Source organism: Oculina patagonica, chromosome 12 (genome assembly GCF_052425735.1).
Source record: "Oculina patagonica isolate OP01 chromosome 12, crgOcupat, whole genome shotgun sequence".
NCBI classification, from domain to species: domain Eukaryota; kingdom Metazoa; phylum Cnidaria; class Anthozoa; order Scleractinia; family Oculinidae; genus Oculina; species Oculina patagonica.
This window is the reverse complement of record NC_135769.1, coordinates 9389288-9410665: the sequence shown is the minus strand read 5'-3', so window position 1 is coordinate 9410665 and position 21378 is coordinate 9389288. Positions and strand designations below refer to the sequence as shown.

At 37.7% G+C, this 21378-nt stretch overlaps 2 protein-coding genes across 2 annotated transcripts in view; both read right to left on the bottom strand.

The window, feature by feature from the left end:
* Positions 1-21378, bottom strand: part of LOC144631567 (E3 ubiquitin-protein ligase TRIM45-like) — a 42358-nt gene that overhangs the window by 5339 nt on the left and 15641 nt on the right. The gene's annotated exons all lie outside the window — the stretch shown is intronic.
* The window catches only part of LOC144631576 (uncharacterized), a 54605-nt gene that overhangs the window by 32418 nt on the left and 809 nt on the right, over positions 1-21378 (bottom strand). The window contains exons 2-3 of the mRNA XM_078490029.1: positions 16331-16438; positions 9147-9254 (exon numbers count right to left, since the gene is read on the bottom strand). Of these exons, the coding sequence (XP_078346155.1) occupies positions 9147-9254; positions 16331-16340 (118 nt within the window). The 5' untranslated portion in view covers positions 16341-16438. The remainder of the gene's footprint in view (positions 1-9146; positions 9255-16330; positions 16439-21378) is intronic.

The following is a 21378-nucleotide window of genomic DNA, read 5'->3' as shown; positions in this document are numbered from 1 at the left end:
TAATTGATATTAATTAATTAATTGCTGATTAAAAGTTTACACCATAGTGCTTTAGCGCTTGAGGGGTTTAGGGGTTTATCACACGACTGCCCACCAAACCATCACAAAAGTGCATTCTGCACTAAAAACTACCGATTTTTTTTCTTTTATTTTTAAGTATGAGAAAATCCAGCATGTACACAAACGGCCTTATCTAGTTTCGTGTGTGTAGACTGGATTCAACTCGCCGAATTTAGTACGTGAAGATGGCTACCTCTCGTCTTCCATTTTGAAGCGCTTTGGAAACCCTTGTGTTCCAGTAAATTATTCAAACTTGCCGCATTCCCAAGATTTTTTAGCACCTTGAAATAAACGGGCGTTCATTTCCAGGTGCTAAATAATCTTGAGAATGCGGCATGTTTGAATAATTTACTGTTAGTTGAGGGGTTTCCAAAGCGCTTTAAACTGATGGACGAGAGGTAGCTATCTTGAAGAGCCAAATTTGACGAGTTTCATCGTGACTTCACGCTCGAAACTAGATGAGGGCGTTTGCTTATATGTTGTATTTTTGCATACTAAAAATTAAAAGAAAAAAAATCGGTCGATTTTTTTTAATTCGAAAAAGATTGAATTTTTCTAATTTGCAATTTTCGCACCGTAAACCACTTATGCTTCATTTGATTATAACTTTTGCGGAGAATATCCGATCGTTTCAGATTTTTCAGCAACTTTTTAGGAGGTATTGAGCTTTCAAATGACAGAAGTGATCTAAGCATTAATTAAGCATTGTTGCAATAGCTGGCGAAAATATCCAATTACAATATTTTTATGCGAAAAATAAACAGTCAACTGTGCAGCAATTTCTACCCAGCCGATTTAGTTGAAACTTGCTCACATGAAACCTAGGCTTACTTGAAGTAATTGACCTTAATTAGAAAAAAATCTATCTTCGCGTTTTGAAAATATTCGCATATTTTCGAAAAAAGGTTTTCCATAAAGTGCTTATTTCTCGCGATTGTTTATATTTTAGGCTTTAAAATGTAAAGATTAATAAAATTTAAACATTTGTTATTACGACTACCAAAAATCAAAGAAATCGGTTACGGTTTTCATCCCCAAAATTCGATTTAAAAAATAGCACCTTCGCTCCCGGAATTAGCCGCGGGCCACCTTAAGGCCATATACCAGAAATCGACATGCCCTTTCCTTTCCAGACGATTGCAGGGTTACTCGAGAAATTTTTATACGAGGCTCCGCACCGAGGTCCAGACAGTTACCCTTCTTTACACCATATTTGACAGAAAAGGTAAGCCTTTCAAACACCTTCCATCTTCAGAAGACTATTGCCACGTCGATTATAAACTATCATCCCGGCTACGTGCAATTTTTGACTTGAAAACGTCCACAGGCCAAGTTACTGAGAGTGATTACATTTGGCGCCTTTGGGTGCTGACTGAAACCTTATGCACCTGTGAAATATCAGTAGGTTTGACCAGGTACAACAAATAAGAATATCGATGTTATAAATTATGTGTACGAGCTACACAATCTGAAAAAGGAACGTAGTAACAGCAATAACTTACTATTGAATGGTGTTTGTAACTTCGTATTGAGACAAAAATGCATACTAGTAAAAGTGAATTTTGTTTTATTTTATTTTTAAAAGTGAAAATTTTTTATTGAATTTTTGTTTTGAGAAGAGCAGATTTTAAGAAAAACGACAACTTTTTTAAGTTTCAAAGACATGTTTCGACAGAGCATCTGTCATCTTCAGTTGAATTGTTTACAAAGCACAGTGAGTTGAATAATAAGTAGGAAAAAAAATGCTAATTAAGACAAGTATTAACAACAGAACGTGAAAATGTGTGAATTAGAAGGATAATTTTAGATTTACATGGTGTAATAATGTTAAATGAAATGCCAAATCAAACTCCACATGACTTTAAGTCTTACAGCAAGGTGCCCAAATGTGTGACCACTTTTAATTTATTCACATTCTTTCGTGCAGATTTAATCCAATCAGAAGTCAACTGCAAGCTATCCACGGCTTTTGATTGGATTAAATCTGCACGAAAGAATGTGAATAAATTAAAAGTGCCCCTTAATTGAAAGATTCTTTTTAATTTTTTTCTCTCTTAACAAAGTCCACTACAGTACTCCACTGATACAGCCTTCAAGAAGAAACGAGTTTAAATTAAGGACAAGGAAGCAGTCACATCATCTCCACACTCAACAATTGCTTCTGTTACTAACTCAACATCAGACTGTTCAGTTTTATCTTTGTTTTCACTTGTTTTGTTCTTTCTCTTTCTTGTGATCTTTTTCTTCTGTTGTCTGTTTGGTGCTTTACGGCACCAATTTTTCTTGAGGTGTAATGTGACATTACTGCGTTGATTATATCTGCGTCCACAATATGGACAGGAGAAAGGTTTTTCTCCTGAGTGGATAAGCTGGTGACGTTTCAGGTTTGACGTTGATGAAAAACCTTTGTTGCAAGTTGGGCATCTACACGGAAATGAATCAATGGATAAATAATATTGTAATTACCACAATAAAATAGGACTCCATTCCTGAAAAAAGGTAAGCCTCACAAATCTCAGAACCAAAAACCCTTGCAGTTTTTCAAAACCTTCTCCAAAAAATAATAGGGGAGGTCTCGAGAAGATTTTGAGTCGGAAGGCACCGCCCCTAGGAACAAACCCTAACCCCCTTTATCTACCACTGTTGACAGCAGGAAAGCTGATACTTCATAGGCCTTCAATTGACTATAATGGTAGCTCTTTTACTTACCTACAGAAAAGATTCTGCACTTTTTACTTGCGATAAAAAACAGCTTTAACCCTTTTGCGCATTTAAGGCGCTATTTTGAGGTGTGGTCATTGAACCACTTGTGACATCATCAATTTGCACCTCAGTGGATTTTTGAGATAAGCAGCAGATACAGCTTGGATTGATCTTTCCACAGCACTGTTCATTTTGTATATCGGTTGCATTCTGACAGAGCTAATCCAATTATAACACGATCCGTTTTTGGTGCAAAATCGGTGCTTAAACAGGTCCATACACCTGTAATTGATCAAGGTCCCCTTTTCGGGGGCTTTCCAATGATTATGTGGAAACTTTTTCGACCAGAAGAAAGGATGCGAAAAGTAGAAAGGAACGAAAATAAGAAAGCCGAATAAACGGAAGGTAAAGGAGCAAGAAAAACAAAAATCGGAACGGTTCCGCAAAAAAACAAAAAAAACAAGTCCAAATTTTGGCTTATGCGCGTGCACCAAAGTGAAATATTGTACATTTTTACATGGAATCTTTATGAAAATGTTGCTGCAGTGTGAAAAAATGCTTTTCTAGCAAAGTTTAGGGAAATTCAGGATCATAGCACCAAAAGTTCAGTTTAACGATTAAAAAAACATGTTCTTTGAGAAAATTCAGGAGTGAAAGGGTTAATAGCTATACAACAGTTTTCCCAACCCTTTCCTATACTCCAGCTAATAAATTCCAGGGTCGTAACCAGGTATATGGGATCAGGGGTCATAGCCTCGGGATCGGGATCATGGACCCGGGAACCCGGGTCACAAGTCAAAACATGTCATGGGATTCGAATCGGCCAATCAAGTAGGATCAGAAGGGAATCAGGGAACAAAAGTTGCCACATTTTAGGGATCAGGAATCAAAATTTAGAGCTAAAATTTGGGATCAGCGATGAAAAAATACGACCCTACCATCCATTAATACATGGTGCCATCCTGACTTCTCAAACCCTTTTTTCTTTGAAACTCTCAATAACTTGAATCAAAAGTTGTTTCCCTTCCTTCAGTCAAGCACTGTAAATTTAGCCCTGATTTCTCAACTACTCAAATTTTTTAACCAATTTTTGTTTTCTTTGGAGGTCACTAACCATTAGGCATTGTGCCTCCCTCCCCCCCCCCTCACTTTTTGCTAGTGCCTCCCCATAAAGTCCCTCCCACTATTCATTAGACCACTGCACCTCCGACAGAAAAGTAAAATAAAGTACAAAAAAAAAAACATCTATACTTACGTGGTAGGTTTTTCATCAGTATGAATTGCGTAGTGATTCTTTAAAGTCCGTCTATAGCGGAAGCTCATTCCACACATGTCACAGGAGAATGGCTTTTCTCCAGTGTGAATTAACATGTGAACCCTGAGTGAATTTTTAGCTGTAAAAGCTCTGTTGCATTGCTTACAACTGTAAATGTACTGCGTTTGTTCTGTGTGTGTTCGGATGTGTTTTATTAAATCTGTCTGAATGGCAAATTCCTTTGGACACTCTTTACACTTGTATGGTTTGTTGCCAGAGTGAATTCTCTGCCAGTGTCTTCGGAGTGTTGATTTTAAACGGAACTTCAGATCACAGTGGTCACATTGATAAGGCTTCTCATCTGTGTAAGCAAACACAAAATTTCCACATTACCTTGCAAGTTCACTTTTTGTCTCTGGTAGTTTAAAACACCCAGGGGTACTCCATTTAATGTCTAGAAGGGGAGGCTCCGCCGGAAAGGGGTACCTTTTCCATGCTTCATGTATATAAAAGGGTTGGAACTTAATCACAAGTTAGGGAAATCTGTCAGTAAGGTATTTTAAAAGGCCTTGAATCAAAATATATTTCGAACAAATGCACCTTATAGCTGTGTCATTTTAATATTAATATTAAATGCTACACGAATGTGATAATAAGACTTCCCATTTTAGGTATGTCATGTCATTTAGGTATATGAAAGTGGTGCCTTTTCACAATAAATATGAAAGAGGTTCTGTCAAAATGGTATTATAGAAGGGTAAGGGGTTGGACCTCGGGGTGGAGCCTCCCTGTGTAAAACTTTTTTGAGTAGCCACCTGGGTTACAGCATTGAGCCCAAAAGTGTGACCACTCTTAAATAATTCATATTTTTTCATGGAGTGATGAAATTACTTAATTGGAAAACAAAATCAGCTTTAAGTTGACTTCAGATTGGATTTAATTTGCATGAAAGAATGTGAATAAATTAAAAGTGCACTTTTTTTGGACTCCTTGAAACAAATATAAAGGAGAAGCCACGAGCCAAGCGGCCCACACTGCCGGAGCTTATCCCGGTTTCCGTAGCATTAGCGGCTAGGAATATTTCTACTCCCCCCTGAATGGGATGCTAGTCCATTGCAGGGTTCCCCCCCAGCATTATGTCACCGGTACCCATTTATACACCTGGGCGGAGAGAGGCACTATGAGAGTAAAGTGTCTTGCCCAAGAACACAACACAAGTTACCCCGGCCGGGGCTCGAACTCGGACTGCTCGATCCGGAGTCCGGCGCTCTAACCATTAGGCCACCGCGCCTCCCATAAAACAAGTATAGCCAACCGATAATAAATAAAATAAATAAATAGTGGGACCAGATTTTTTGTCAAATGAATGAGGTGGGCAAGGGTGGACTCATGGGTAATTCATATACCATAAGTGATCTATTTAAATGCCTTGTATCTAAACAAAGCCCCTCTTGAGGTGTCAAGTTTGTATTAGCCGCCCCTCTCTAATTAATGCCCCATAATTATGTAATAGATGCCCCCTCCCTGATAATCACCTCAAACATCAAGTTAATGTTCCATAGAGTAAAATCACACAATTTTAGTTTTTTGCTTGACTTGGACACCGGGGAGGCCAATAATGCCAACATGGTTGACCCTGATGCCAATATATGAAGACATCGATACAAACTGTGAATGACATCTCTAGGCTCTGCATTAAATAAAAGGGAAGCCTCAAGCCATGTCGCCCATACTGCCGAAGCTTATCCCGGTTTTGGTAGCAATAAGCAGCTAGGAATTTTTCTACTCCCCTCTGAATGGTATGCTAGTCCATTGCAGGGTACCCCCCCCCCAGGATTATGTTGCCGGTACCCATTTATACATGTACACCTGCGTGGAGAGAGGCTCTATAAGAGTGAAGTGTCTTGCCCAAGAACACAACACTGTGACCCCGGCCAGGACTTGAACCTGGACCACTAGTAGCGCAGATTAAAATATTAGTCTTCTAGATATTAGTCTCCTACTCACAAACTCTGTTTCCGATACTACTTGGGGGGGGGATAAGAGCAGATTGTGGGGGAGGCGGAGAGGGTTCTGAGACAGCAAGGGAGACGAGGTGTTTTAATTTTAATTTTCTACTTCAAGCATAAAAAATTAACTAGGTTAAAAAAATAATCTTAAGGTGGATTTCCACTGACGCGTTAATTTTTACGTGCGTTTACGTGCATGAAAAAATTTAGAGACAATGTATTTTCTTTTTAGAGACAATGTATGAACGGCTTGCGTAAACGTGTGCGGAAGTCGTTTATACATTGTCTCTTAATTTTTTCACATAAGCTAACGCACATAAAAATTTACGCATCAGTGGAAATCCACCTTTAGGCTAATTTTGACCTGTAACACATGAATTCAAGGATCATAGAACGCTTACCTGTATGGGTTGCTAAGTGCCTTCTTAAACTGTTATGATCAGAACATTCTTTCCACACTTCGGACAGAACCTTACTTTAGTGCCCAAGTGTTTGCGCATATGCCAATCAAGGTAGCTCTTGAATGCAAAGGTAGCTTTGCAAATGTCACATTCAAAAGGCTTTTTACCGGTGTGGCAAAATTCATGGCGAGCAAAGCTATCACGCCGCACGAAGGCTTTGTTGCAAAGCTCACATTTGTAGGGCTTCTTTGAATGGAGCTTAGCATGATTTTTGATTGTGTTTGGATGGCGAAATGATTTCCCACAAGTGGAACAATGGAAAGGTCGAACGCCAGTATGGGTATCAACATGTTTCTGGAAGAAAAAAGGTTAAAAAAGGTAGGTAGTTAATTAAAGTCTGTGTTTGAGCCCAGTAGCCTAGTAGCCCATCATTGTTTCAGTACCATAAAGCGACTAGGGGTACTTTTACACCCCTCTGGATATGATGCTAGTCCATCACAGGGTTACCCCAGCTTTAAATTTGCTGGTACCCATTTATACACCTGGTTCGAGGTGTTCAAAAGATGGATACGGCTATCCACCGGATAAATCACTATCCAGTAGATAGCGTAGTATGTTTTTTTTAACACTTATCCACTGGATAGCGATTTTTCCAGTGGATAGCGTTATCCACCCTTTGAACAACTGGACCCTGGGTGGAGAGAGGCACTATGATAGCGACATGATAAAGTGTCTTGCCCAAGAACACAAGGCAAGTACCCGGCCAGGGCTGAAACCTGGACCACTTGATCTGGACTCCAGTCCAGCGCACTAACCATAAGGCCACCGTGCCTCCCGGAAGAAGAAACAAAAAAAAAGAACCAGAATAATTGCCAACAAGGCAGCCAAGACAAGAGGCGAGACTGACTCGGGGGCAGAATCATAGAGCCGCGTGAATTAGCCATGTTCAAAACGAGCAGGGGACTGGGTACGAATATTCAATATCAATTGGATTGAAAAATTAGGCCTGTCATCTGAAAGAGCATCCAAAAATTATATATTAGTAACTCAACCAAATTTGAGAGTTATTGGTTTAAACGCAAAGGAATGATACTCTTTTAAAAATCGTTAAAATAAGAGAGCTTAGTATGAATTAGAGGGAGCTGTCCCTCCAATCCATACTTGTCTAAGCTCTCTTATTTTAGCAATTTCTAAAAGTGAACCATACCTATGCGTTTAAACCAATATTAATCAAATTCTGTAAATAAACTAATTTTTGGATGCTCTTTCAGATGACAGGCCCAATTTTTCAATCAAGTTTAATACAGATTTGAAGCTTTATATAGTGATCGGAGAATGGAGTCAAATATTTAGGGTGTGAAAATCTATAGCTCATAGTCAATTTAATTATATATATAAAGCTTCAACTCTGTATTCTAATTTATCTTCAGCTATTTAAGCTAATTTTTATGAATCTTGATTTTAAACATACAGCATGGTTGTTGACATTCAACAGTGCTTTATGGAGTCATTTTTTATTGCTTATTTTTCTTCTCAAATAAGTAATTTAATTCTAATATTATAGGTGCAAAATTCATATAGATCCTAAGATGCAAATATGGCTGCCATCCATAACCCCAAAGAGCCTTTCAGTATTCGCCCAGATACAAGATGAAAGCTAAAAGACATCAATAAATATATTTGTTTTCGGAAATTATGTACCTGTAACTGGCTGGACCACTTAAAACTCTTATCACAGTGTGGACACTTGTGTTGCTTTGTGTTATCACCCTTGCAGTGGTAAAGCTTGTGCCGCTTTAAGCCAGAAGGTGAGCGAAAGTTCCTAAGACACTTGTCACAACTGTTTTTCATTTTCTTTTTAGTTTTGGAGCGAGTGACTGGTGGATTAGTTTCTGGTGATGGTTGATTTTGTTCATCACTGTCAACACCTTCATTTTCACTCTCTGTTTCTTGTTGTCTTTCATCTAAGTCTTCTTCATTTCGTACAATGTTCATGTCTTCATCTAAGTCTTCATTTAGTTCATGGAACTGTTTTTGTGTTTCTTCTAATTCTCCCTCTTGATCTTTATTATCTTCTTCTGTTTCCTCAGCGTTTGCATATCCACCTGATGAAATGAAAATAAAAATTTCTTTAATAAAAATATGAATTACTTCTCATCAAACAAAAAGGTGTCTTTCACATGCAATGGAAAATTACTAAGACAACCCTGAGCAGAGAGAGAGATATGCGAGGAGAGGTATGTGTAGAGGTAAATGGGTACTGATCAGCAATTAAATGCTGAGGGTTAAACTCAGTGATGGACTAGCATCCCATAATCCAGGGCGGTGTAGAAATACTCCAAGCTTTACAGTTGCTTTGAGCTACAGAAACCAGATATTATTTAAGGGTCTTGACAATGCATGTGTGAGCCAGTAAGCCAATGCATGCAAACCAATATTCTGGTTAGCCTAAATGACACATTGGTTAGCCTAAATAGCACTCCGGATAGCCTACAGTTATGTGGATTGCGGTTAGCCTCTGTATTGGGATTTGGGATAATATATAACTGGCATATAATTTTGTCCATGCTCAAATATAAGCACTGCGCTGGTAGCCACAGGACCGGAGGTGATAGATCTTTCATCTTGACAACATAATATAGTTTCACAGAGTGAGACAAAGTTTCAGATTTGCCACTCTTCACTGTCGCCAGTTACAAACAAGAAATAAACACATACTGCTGACAGCCAGTTGTAGAAACAGATTCTCGTCAACTGGAACAGTTAAAATTTCAACTTCTTGTTCAGCAACTTGTTCAGGCTGATCCGGTGATTCTTCCTCTTTACCTAGCAAGTATAACAGAATATTAAAAATAGAAATTTTAAAAATAGTTAATTCATATTGATTTTAATTAATAGTAATGTCTCAAAATCTCAAAACTAAGAGATCATTCTCTCTACATTACACGAGAACTTATTTACTCAAGATAATGTTGGACTTTCAATAATATATAGATTTAGGCAAGCCTAAAAGCGGAGCTCCCCAGTTAATTATTTTGCACTTTATTGAAACCTGAATTCAAGCCATTGTACAATTTTAAGGCTAAGAATATAATATTCGTTTTATTTTTTTTTTATAAATTTTAATATTGTTACTTACTTTTTTTTACCGTGTCCCGGGGGGGGGGGGGGGAGAGGTACTCCCTAAAATTTACTCAAGGGGTGTGCCACTGAGTCGCTGAGACTCTGGACCTGTTCCAGAGAAAAACGGCTCAATTTGCGACCCTGTTCCAGACAAACAGTGCAAAATAGGTACCCTGTTCCAGACAATATCCACAATGAAAAATATATGAAGATAGATATAAAAACACTAGCGTACATCACAAAGCGCTCACTTGACTTTGTCTGTGGCTTGGAGAAAAACCAATGAGAGGAGCGGATTTTCATAGCTAAACTTGATAGTGTTCCACAGTCAAAAGAGTGATTTGTATACCCTGTTTCAGAGTCAGAGAGGCAAAAGGCACACCCTGTTGAGCAGCACATACCCGTATAGCCCTTATATGGGAGTACCGTATACAGCAACACCAAATAAGCCGAGAACAAACAAAATCAATCAAAACGTTTTAATTCCACCGACAGCATTATGATCCAGAAGTCTGGATGGGAAATTATGCTGCAAAACGGGTAATTATGTAACCTTCGAAGATAAGGAGGGGGTAGTAGGGCTGCATGTTGGGGTAGATAGGCATATCACGTGGTAAATTAGCAAAGCACTTAACATTTAGAGTATATAGGAAATAATATACATCTACATTAAGAATATGGTTAATTTTCTTTTTTTCATTCATTCATTTGTTTTTATTTTCACTATTTGCCTATATTTTAATTTTGAATGGAAATGGCAGAGGTCATACATGTAGCAAAGGGTTTATAGCATATTGCCATAAGCTAATGCCAAGCAAACCGGAGTGAAAGCTAACCACAAGCAAACTAGAGTGAAAGCTAATCCCAAGCACACCGGATGAATAAAGCTAACTGCGAGCAAACAGGGGTGAACCTAACTACAAGCAAACCGGAGTGAAACTAACTGGAAGCAAAGAAGGGACATTCTGTAACCCCATCCCACCCCCCTCGCCCCCCCCCCCAAAAAAAAAAGGATGATAGCACCTTTTTTACTTTTACATGTCTTTTTGAGTCCCCTTCCTCTTAAGGGGTTTCACTTCACTTACAGAAATAAAAAAAAAAAAAAAATTCTGGGAAGATAGAATATTGTTTGTGTCTCAAACTCAGTTTTGTTCTTTGATTACGCAGAAAAAATAGAATCATGTTTGCTTGTGTATAAAACTATGCAAGAAAAAAAGCATCAATACTTTGACTGCTCTTTTAAAAATTTGTATGCTTTATTGTACACATTTTTGTGGAGTCATGTTGCCCATTCGTCATGAAGTTCACAAAGTAAGCAAATGAGTCACAATTTGGTTGCTTCATGGTACCTAATGGATACTGCAAATTTAATCTGGCTTTAGAATATTTCACTAATTTTAACATTATAGCTGTTCTTATAAATTGTACGCAGCATACAACACATAAGAATGAAATTGGTATTGCATATTGCTTGCAATCACGATTTTAACCTCTATACTTAAGAATTACACCAGTTTCAGCATTACCAATCCAAATTCAAATTATTACATTGCTTTTTACCTCCACTACCTCCCCCAAGGTCAACCAAAGATCTTATGATATACAGTAATTAGACAACTACATGTAAGTCCTGTGTAGTCGAGGGCTCAAAATATTTGGACACTTACAGGTCATGTTAACCGGCCAAAGAGATTTTAGCTTGGTCACATGTGGTTTCTTACCAGCCAAAACATTGAAAATAGCAATTTTAAACTCCCATTCATTTCTGCTGTTACTGTTTTGGCTGCATAAATTATTCTTAAAAAGATCACTTCATAATGCCCTTGTTACATCTAAAAAGATGTGAAAGAGACAGGTCAATCAAGAAGTTGTTTTCTGAAGTACACTGTAAATACGTTAACATTTAAAATATAAACTTTGCTCATTTGCAGCTTTTCTTGATTTCAATTTACATGTAATTTACTAGTCTCTTGAAAATGGCATCATGAAGACACCCAAACATCAAGCTGGATAATCTTAATCCTTCCTGTTTTCTTTTGATGTCCTTGTCCACATTCTGTTTTTGTGTCTGTGGCTCTGCAAATTCTGAAATTCATGTTAACCCTGAAAAAAGTCAAATGCCACAGATTAAATTAAAATTGATTAATTGGTATGAAAATCAATAATTTATAAAACAAAACACTTAACGCAAGCTTGTATAAAGTGAAGCAAAACTACTGGATGCGAAAGGATACCTTATATATTTAACAGAGATGTATCAGCACAGACTATTTTTTTTACTGATAACTGCGAAGTCAACTACAGAAAAAAAAACCGGTAACTCGAACTCGGATAACTCGAACAACCTTGCTAACTCAAACTCACTTCCATTTCCCTTGGATTTGACCCCACTTTTCAGTCATTTTTACTCGGTTAAATTCGAACTCGGATAACTCGAAAACCCCGCTAACTCGAACTAAATTTTGTTTCCCTTGAACAAAATTTGGGTCAAACTTTTTACGCTGATAACTCGAATTCCAGAACTTGCAACTCGCAACGGTTGCCCATTGATTATAGCAATGAACAGATCATGTATTTGACAGTCATTTTCCACTCTTAACAAAAGAATGTGTGGTCGCTTTAGAGTTTCTGGCAAGAAAAGTTCAATTTGCACAGTACTGTATACTGAAGTGCTTAAAAATCAGTAAACTATCAATTATTAACTTGGCAAATAAAATATTCAATCAACCCCGCTAACTCGAAAAACCCCGCTAACTCGAACTCATTTTCGTTTCCCTTCAGAGTTCGAGTTAGCAGGGTTCTACTGTAAATATTTCAGGACCTGAACAATCGATGAAAATCGATGATCGGAAAATCAATCGATCAATCGATGACAATCGATTAATTACTGTTGATTGGCATCGATTGGCATCGGCCAATCGATGATCAATCGATAATCACACTTTGGTGGTCGCGAACTTCATCGATTGCCATCGATTGGCATTAAACACACAATCAATCCGAAGCATGAAGTAAATACTTACATATGTTGTTTTGTAAAAAAAAATAATAAAGCTCCTTTCCATTGAGATGAAGTTTACATCATAAGCTTTAATGTTTCTGTTTTTCATTCCAGTTTCCTACTGTTTGCTAGCGCTAGAATTCCAAAGACACTTCGTTATTCGTGACCGAGTCAAAAATGGCGGACGTGACAGGCGAAACTCATCACCAGACTCCCACTGTTGTCTCGTTTTCGTTCCGACGTACGGACGACGTATTTTTGAGTTCTCTCTGCTACTGTTTGATTTGAAATATTTCGGACGAGCGAGAAAATGTTTATGGACTACAAGACAGAGTTTTAGAAAAATTACATTGTACTTAGACAGCGAGGAATTCTGTAAGTTGCGATTTCTATTTACTTTGCCAGGAGTTGGTTCGAAAGCAAACCAGACCGAAAAGCGTACGCTTCGTTGATGGAGGCGAATAAGACTTAAGCTCAAAACGTTTGTTTTAAATAATTATTGCCTTATTACTGTTAAGTTAGTAAGTTTCTCGTTGTATTGACATTTTTTGGAAAGGTTATCATTGTTGTTGCTAATAAAATATAACATACAAGAGAGACCGTGTGTTTTAAAGTAAACATATTTATCAAATACTAGTCAAATAAAAAACGATGGCAGTTAAATGATCGATTGAATTGGTAATCGATGATATTGATAATCGATGAAAATCGATGTTAGTTAATTGATCGATTGTCATCGATTATCGATGAAATTGATAATCGATGACAATCGATAATCACAAAAACTTTAGCGATCGATTGTTCATCGATTATCAATATCAATCGATTAATTGATATCGATTGTCATCGATTGTTATCGATTGCCATCGATTATCGATTCCATCGATTGTTCAGGTCCTGATATTTTAATAAACTCAAAGCATCACTGCAAACCCTTACACTCCCTCTTTAAAAGGTTTGACCTTTAAATACTCCCCCTCCCCTCTACCCCTATATATACATGTACATGCATAGGAAAAACATTGCCACATCTTAAAAGCTTTTTTCTTAACAGTTATACTAAGATTTTTAAAGATACACATTTAATTAATAATAAGTTTGCATGCACAGCTGCATACAGTGTCTAAAATGGCATGAATTTACTCACAAAGATTCCAGTTTTCCAGTAGTCATTAACCTTTGTTGTGTGCATTTTCCAAATTCCACAACAAGATTGTGATTTTTTTATGACAAATATAACATTTACTGTTGACATTCTGAATGAAACCAGCAAAACAGACCTCAAAATCTCAAAATTGTTGACATTGTTATGTAATCCACATGAACGCTCAATAGTGAACAGAACTACATGACAAGTGGATTATTTAATATATTTGGGAACGAAAGAGCTAAGTAATGAAGCTGAAGTTTATTTACTCTGACTAAATGAACAGTAATTTTACCTCCATCATGAATATCAATAAACTGCATACACTGAATCGATCTATTTCACTCGGAGTTAACGAAATTCCAGGTGCTTCGTGCAAACTGACATCACTTTCATTCTCATCTCAGCTGCTCTTCCAGCACTGTAAAACAAAATAATCATATCACAAGCATTTAAAAATCGTAAGCTTAATTTTCTTCGAGATGTGTTGAAGTGATATTCTTTGTGAATTCGTTCCTCGAAGGCCCAACAATTATTTGTTTACATAATCAAATCCTCCTATTTGATCAGTAAAACCTGGTAAAACTGAATTTTAAGGAATAGTATTTTTCAACATTGTTCATGTCACAAGCAAATGCTTAGTGGCGAAAGCAAGTAAAATGTGCCGTCAATATAAGCTTACTTTGCGTATAAAGTAAGCTTAAGACAAAACGATATTAAATGACGGAAACACTGCAGTTTTGTACTCACCAGTTGGCCGCAGTAGGTACACTCGTCTGCTCGTTTTATCTCCGTTCCCTTGTTCTCCGCTATTTCTTTGCCTGTTTCCTCGGCACCTCTCTTGCTATTTTAGTCGCTTTTCTTCGCTACTTTGCTACCAGGTTCGACAGGCGCTTTGCTATACTTTTTCGCCTGCTTTCTGTCCGGGTTTTCTGGATCTCTCGCGATCTCTTTCCCGTCGCAAATCGCTTAAACCCTGTTTCCTCGAGGTTAAGTTTACCCTGCTCTCGTTTGTAGTCATCGGCATAACAAGGAGCCAAAATAAATGTGTTTGTCTCAAGTTCTAACTTTCAGACTAGCTGTTTAGACCTCACACTTTTTTTTCCTCACACTGCAAAATTATTTCGCGCCAGTACTGGGCGAGTTGTCAAGACCTTTCAAGATCCCGGATGTGCGCAACACCGTACGTACGTTTGTACGCCGCCGTACGCGCCCGCGAGGCATGCCGCTAGCCATGATGACCATGAAAACTCGGATGCAGAGGTTTCCTATTTTATTTCATGTGTTTTTTTTTTTTTTTCATGTGTTTTTTTTTTATGGGTATGGTGCTCCGCTCTGCGGCCCTTACGGGCCGCTAAGGAGCTCCGCTATAAATTATTTGCTACAGTATAACTGGTCTTTGAAATGATTGTGCATGAGTTAACATATCAAGTGTCTCTATTTCAAGACAGTTATTAACCCATTGACTCCTGCAGATTTTCCAAAAAACGCATTTTTGAGACGTTTTTGACCTTTTAAGGTCTATTATAAGCTAAAATAGCTCCAAAACACTCAAAACGGCCCTTGAAACACAAAATGTTTTTCACCAGAATCATGTTTAAAAACTTTTTAGCTCGTGCATGCGCACAAATCAAAATTTTGACATCGTTTTTGGACGATAAACCATCCTACCACTTTAGGCTTTTCGTTTTTTTCCCCTTCGCTTTTCCTTTTTTCTTCTTCCTTTCTTTTTGCTGCAGTGTTTGGCCTTCTACCAGCCTTCTTTCTAGTAGAAGAATTTCTGCGAAAGTGCAAACGAGGCAAGAACTACTTACCATGGACAAGCAAAGGGTGGAAAGGGGAAATTTTCCTCTGAGTTTTTCACTAAAATTTTGAAGCGTTTTGGTGCATATATTTTCAAGCTCCATCAATCTAATCGCGCTGGTTTAGGTATCGTTGGAAAGGTCTTGTTCTGCTTCACAATTTGAGCATAGATGTCACCTTTCCGGGTGAAAGGTGATGACGTCACAAGCGGGACAAATGCCCGGATCCTTTACGGCCGGTTTAGGCCGGTTGAGGAGTCAATGGGTTAAAAGAGAACTTGTGTCTGCTGTCCACTTTCAAGAGGTGTCTGCCACTAAGATAGATTAAAGTTAGAGACACTTTAGAGTTCATTACAAGTGATTTGAATTATCGGTAAGTGCAGTGCTAACTGCTGCTTTGCTTCTGGTGCTGCACTGTTGTTGAGGGGTGTGGCACAAATTTGAGGGTGGGGCTTATTAAGGGGAGGTGCTATTTAAGTTCATACAGCAGTTTTCAGTGATGCCCATTAAGAATCGGTAAACTGACAGTATTATTTTAGAGGTACACAAAGACTATAATCCTCCATGATATTCTTCATATTCTCATCACCTTTATACTTGCAATGTATTGGTATTGTTAGGAGAAATAAAATGCTGATCACACTTGGTAATTATAAAATGTTAACAGGTCTGTGATGCGATCATACTCATGTTAGATATCCCCCCCCCCCCCCCCCCGACCGTAATGATGTTTTGGCTCTAGCCAAAACATCTCATCAAAACATTAATGATGTTAATTTATTAATGAATTTTAAGAGATTAAGTTTTGCCTAGCCTGAAGAAATCTCACCTTCCATCATATCAGTGTTCTCTTTATCATCCACTGAGCATTAAAACATTATCAACTAATTACTCCAGGTTCCAACACTGAAGTCAGACTTTACGTCCAGAGAGAGCTCTGCAGAAAGAAAAGAAACTATTTTAATTTGCTACAATTTTTGACAACCTTGCACTTTACTATAGGGTGCTTAAAGTAAAATAACCTGGGGGTCAGGACCAGATTGGTGGAGGGAGGAGGAGGAGTCCTAGCAATTGTTTTCCTGTTTGCACTGCCTGACTGAGCCCACTACAGGTCACATTAACCCAGCCTGGGTACAATTCATGTATATGTACCACGACTTGCATAAGTGATGACATCAACAGGCTTCTTACAAGTGTGCAGATCAAAAATTTTAATGCTACTTTCGATCCAGATCTTGACTGTTCGGGTGGAAGGCCTTCCATAAAGAATTGCATTAAGAACCTCAATGATATTATGCTACAAAATTACCTGGTCGATATATGGAGAGTGCGCAACCCGAACAAAAAGCGCTTCACTTGGAGACAGAAAAAATCCATTAATTCAAAGACGACTGGACTTTTGGTTAATCAGCAATTCTTTACAGGATGACATAGAAAATGTAGACATCTTATCTTCCGTCAAAAGTGACCACTCCGCAATTATTTTGAATATTGATAGCGTAAAGAACTTAAACCATGGTCCATCTTTTTGGAAATTTAATAATAGTCTTCTCGATGATGAACAATACATTAAATTGATTGAGCAGCTTGTTCCTGATTGGATTGAGGAGATTAACTATTCTGATGATGCTAGAGTTCAGTGGGATTGGCTAAAATACAATATCCGTAAGGAGACCATTACTTATAGCAAAGCGAAAGCAAAAGAACGGAGAGAAAAAATAAAGCGCATTGAACATAAACTGAAAATTGCTGAGGAAAAATTAGCTGACTCCCCAATTGATGATACACAAAATGAAATTGACACTTTAAAAAGCGCATACGAAAAAGAATACGAGTACATTACGAAAGGAGCAATAATACGATCACGTGCAACTTGGTACGAAAAAGGTGAGAAAAATAATAAGTATTTCCTTAATCTACAAAACAATAAGAAGACAAAAAGCACTATAAGAAAACTTGAACGCAAGAATGGTAATATTACTGTTGACCCGAACTGCATAATGGCGAACTACACTCATTTTACTCAGATCTCTATAAAGAAAAGAACTCCGAAGAGCTAATTTCTGAAAATTGTCCTTTCTTAAATTCTGGGAATATACCTAAGCTTTCACCAGCAATGCGAGAGTTATGCGAAGGAGAGCTAACCTTTGCAGAGTGTTTTAATACACTATCGAGTTTTCAAAGCAACAAGACACCGGGGAACGACGGACTAACTGTAGAATTCTATAAATGTTTCTGGAAGCTCTTGGGTAGCCTGCTAGTACATAGTCTAAACTACGCGTACAAACACGGCGAATTATCTTCCTCCCAAAAGCAAGCGCTTATCGCCTTAATTGAGAAGAAAGATAAAGATAGACGACAGTTAAAGAACTGGAGACCAATCTCTTTAATCAATGTCGACGTAAAGATTGGCACGAAAGCTATAGCTAAAAGATTAGAAAAGGTTCTGCCGGAAATCGTACATCATAATCAAAACGCATATGTTAAAGGAAGAACTATTTTCGACGCTGTCCGATCCATCGACGATATTATCAAGCTAAACATCATCAAATAATATGAGCTCATTACTGGTAGCAATTGACTTCGAAAAAGCCTTTGATTCAGTGAACTGGAATTTTCTTAGACACGCCTTAAGGAAGTTCAATTTCGGCCCATCTTTTATTAATTGGATTACAGCTTTTTACTCAAATATTTCCAGCTGTGTGATGAATAATGGATTTATTACACAACCTCTTAAACTTTCACGCGGCATGCGTCAGGGAGATCCTCTCTCGCCCTATCTGTTCATTCTAGTCCTAGAAACACTCGCGATTCATATTAGAAATGACGAATGCATTAGGGGAATGAACGTTGATGGCCACGAAATTAAACTTATCATCTTCGCTGATGATCTCACGGTCTTTCTTAAGGATAGCGCATCTTTTCACTGCCTGTTGGCCAAGCTAGAGTTGTTTGGTCAATACTCTGGTCTGAACGTTAATAGAGAAAAAACTGAGGTTATGAAGCTTGGAATCTCTGATATCTCTGCAGAAGAACTGAAAATAGATGAAATTAAAAAAGTAGTCAAAATTCTAGGGCCGATACATTTCACTTATGATCAAACGCTTTCAGATAAGTTAAATTTTCATACCATCATTGAATCAATTAGAAAGACACTTAACAGCTGGAACTGGAGAGGCCTCACTTTGCTAGGGAAAATACAAATAATCAAGTCGTTTGCCATTCCTAAAATTCTTTATCGCCTCTCTCTTGTCTCAACAAATAAAACTTTTGTTAAAGAGGTCAGTCAGGTGCTGTATAATTTTGTGTGGAAAGGCAAGGATAAAGTTAAACGGCTCGCTCTCATAAACAGTGTCGAGAATGGTGGGTTAAATATGCCGCACATTGAGTCTCTCATTAACACGCAAAGGATAGTATGTATCAAAAAGTATTTGGGTGATTCACCCTGTTCCTGGAAAATTATTCTCGACCACTATCTTCACAAAGTCAGGGGCAGTTTGCTTTTCCACTGCAACTTCGAGTACACAAAGCTCCCATTGGACCTCCCTGATTACTACAGAGAATGTCTTGCAACTTGGACAAAATTTACTGCCTCACCTGTCTCTTCAATGGATGAGATCGTTAACCAGATCTTATGGAACAACAAATTCATTTGTATCGGACAGAAATCAGTTTTTAACCGCAAACTCTTCTCCTTGGGGCTACATAAAGTTGGAGACCTTTTTAATGAGATAAACATTAAGCCACACACCACCTTGCAAAATCTAAATGCCCTGGATCTCTTATTTTTGAACGGTCTTTATGATTGCCTTCCACCTGAATGGAAGAAAGTGATGACCAACGACCCTCCATCGGTGCTCATTAAAACTAACCATAAATGGGACGATGTGTTTTTGTACTCGGGCAATGATGCCCTTTTATTAAGTGAATTGTCCTCTAAAAAAATCTACAATATTTCGGTGTCAAAGATTTCGATTAGTCCGTCGGCAAAAAAGAAATTCGATGTTTCATATGCTTCTGCAGAGCACGCCCTTGACTGGAAGAGAATCTACAGCAATGCTTTTAGATCCGCAATAGACACCAAAACGCGTGAATTTCAGTACAAGATACTCAACAGAATACTTCCTTTAAATGATTTCCTCTTCAAAATTGGCAAGTCTAACTCTCCTCTCTGCTCTTTCTGCCAATCCTCAGAGGAAAACATGTCCCACTTCTTTTTCCATTGTCCGTTGGTAGCAAACTTTTGGCAATCAATTAAGCATCTATTGGGGGGTTATGAGCTAATTGAAAGAGAAGTGATCCTAGGGATCACCGATGCAGTTGAAAATGCATTTCTAAAGAATCATCTAATTCTATTAGGAAAACAACATATTTTCAGATGTAAACATAACAACTCTCTTCCTAGCGTAATCAGTTTCACAAAAACTTTGAAAGCAGTCTATGATTCTGAACGTTTAATTGCTAAAGAAAATAACAAGATCAACTTTCATTATGACAAATGGAAGGATCTGTTAGGCTACCTCCTCTCATTTTAAAATAGCTGGCAAGCTCGTGGCACTTCTTGTCTCGAAACAGCTATCTAATCAATTAAAGGCAACTTACTGAACTGTATGTCGTTATACATATATATTGTCTGTAGGCATGGCACTGTCTTTGTGTTTTATAATTTTTTTTTTAAGAAAAATGTAAATTTATTAGTGTAATGTAAGAAGTTAATTGTAAGTTCTGTACTGTAGGTTATTCTAAGCTATATACTGCAAGTAGTGTATTGTAAATAAGTCACAGAGTTAAGTTATAAGTATAAGTAATGTATAATGTAATGTAACGTGAAATGTAAGTAAGTTATTGTGTGTATTGTAACCTGCTTGTTGAAAAAAAAAATAAACAAATTACAAAAAAAAAAAAAAAAAAAAAGGTCAAAAATTACTTGCCCCTGGAAAATTAAGACCATTTCAACTCAACATTCAAGCAATAAAGGAAAAAATAAAGTTACCAAAAAAATTAGTCATTGGGTCACCAAGAGAAATGAATTAAATTAAGCTGTTTCAAATCGTATTCAAAATGTTGCCATGCCATGAGCAGATTTTTAGTAATTTTTGCACTTATTACTTGAACTTTGAGCACACTCCATCTTTACTTTTTCTAACACAAATGATGTAGAAAATTAAGGGACTTAATTGCAAGTTCTGATGTAAGGGAATTGGAATTGCAACCAAGTGATTTAGAAAGCTGCTCACAATTAACATTATGCCAGCTCTCCTAGATAATTTATCCAGGAGTCTCCCAGATACAGACTGAATCTCCCATGGCCAGTCTCCTGTACGGGTCACTAAATCTCCAAGATTCAAACATGTTCAAAGGAAAGTTATTGAAATAAGAGTTTCCATGCTTATTTTGGCAGATTTCCGGGGGAAATTTTTTTAAGATATTTGGCATATGTTCATGGAAGAATTGGCACAAATGGATTTCAAGAGGCCCCAGTTACCCGGGTAAATTTCGACGGGCGACATGGCTCTGAAATGCCAACACGAAGGAGCTGAAATGATGATGAACGGCGAGATGCTCCCGTGAAATTACGATAGCGAAAAAGAAAAAAAGTAATTTGCACTTTTTAAAACGGCTTACAGGCAAAATAGCCTTTGCAGATTTACCTTTTTATGTTCCCAGACTCAAACATTTCCAAAATTATCTGTGGGGATATGGACGAATTCGAAATACCGACAGAGACATGCGGGCATTTTGACATTGCAACTTGAAAATGTTTTAGATTCAGATGGGGGAAATAAAACCTGCCTGCTAACAGGGCCTCTCTAAAGAGAATTTAGGTATTGTCTGCATGTATAATCAAGGTGGGGTCAGGGGGGGGGGGGTGCATAT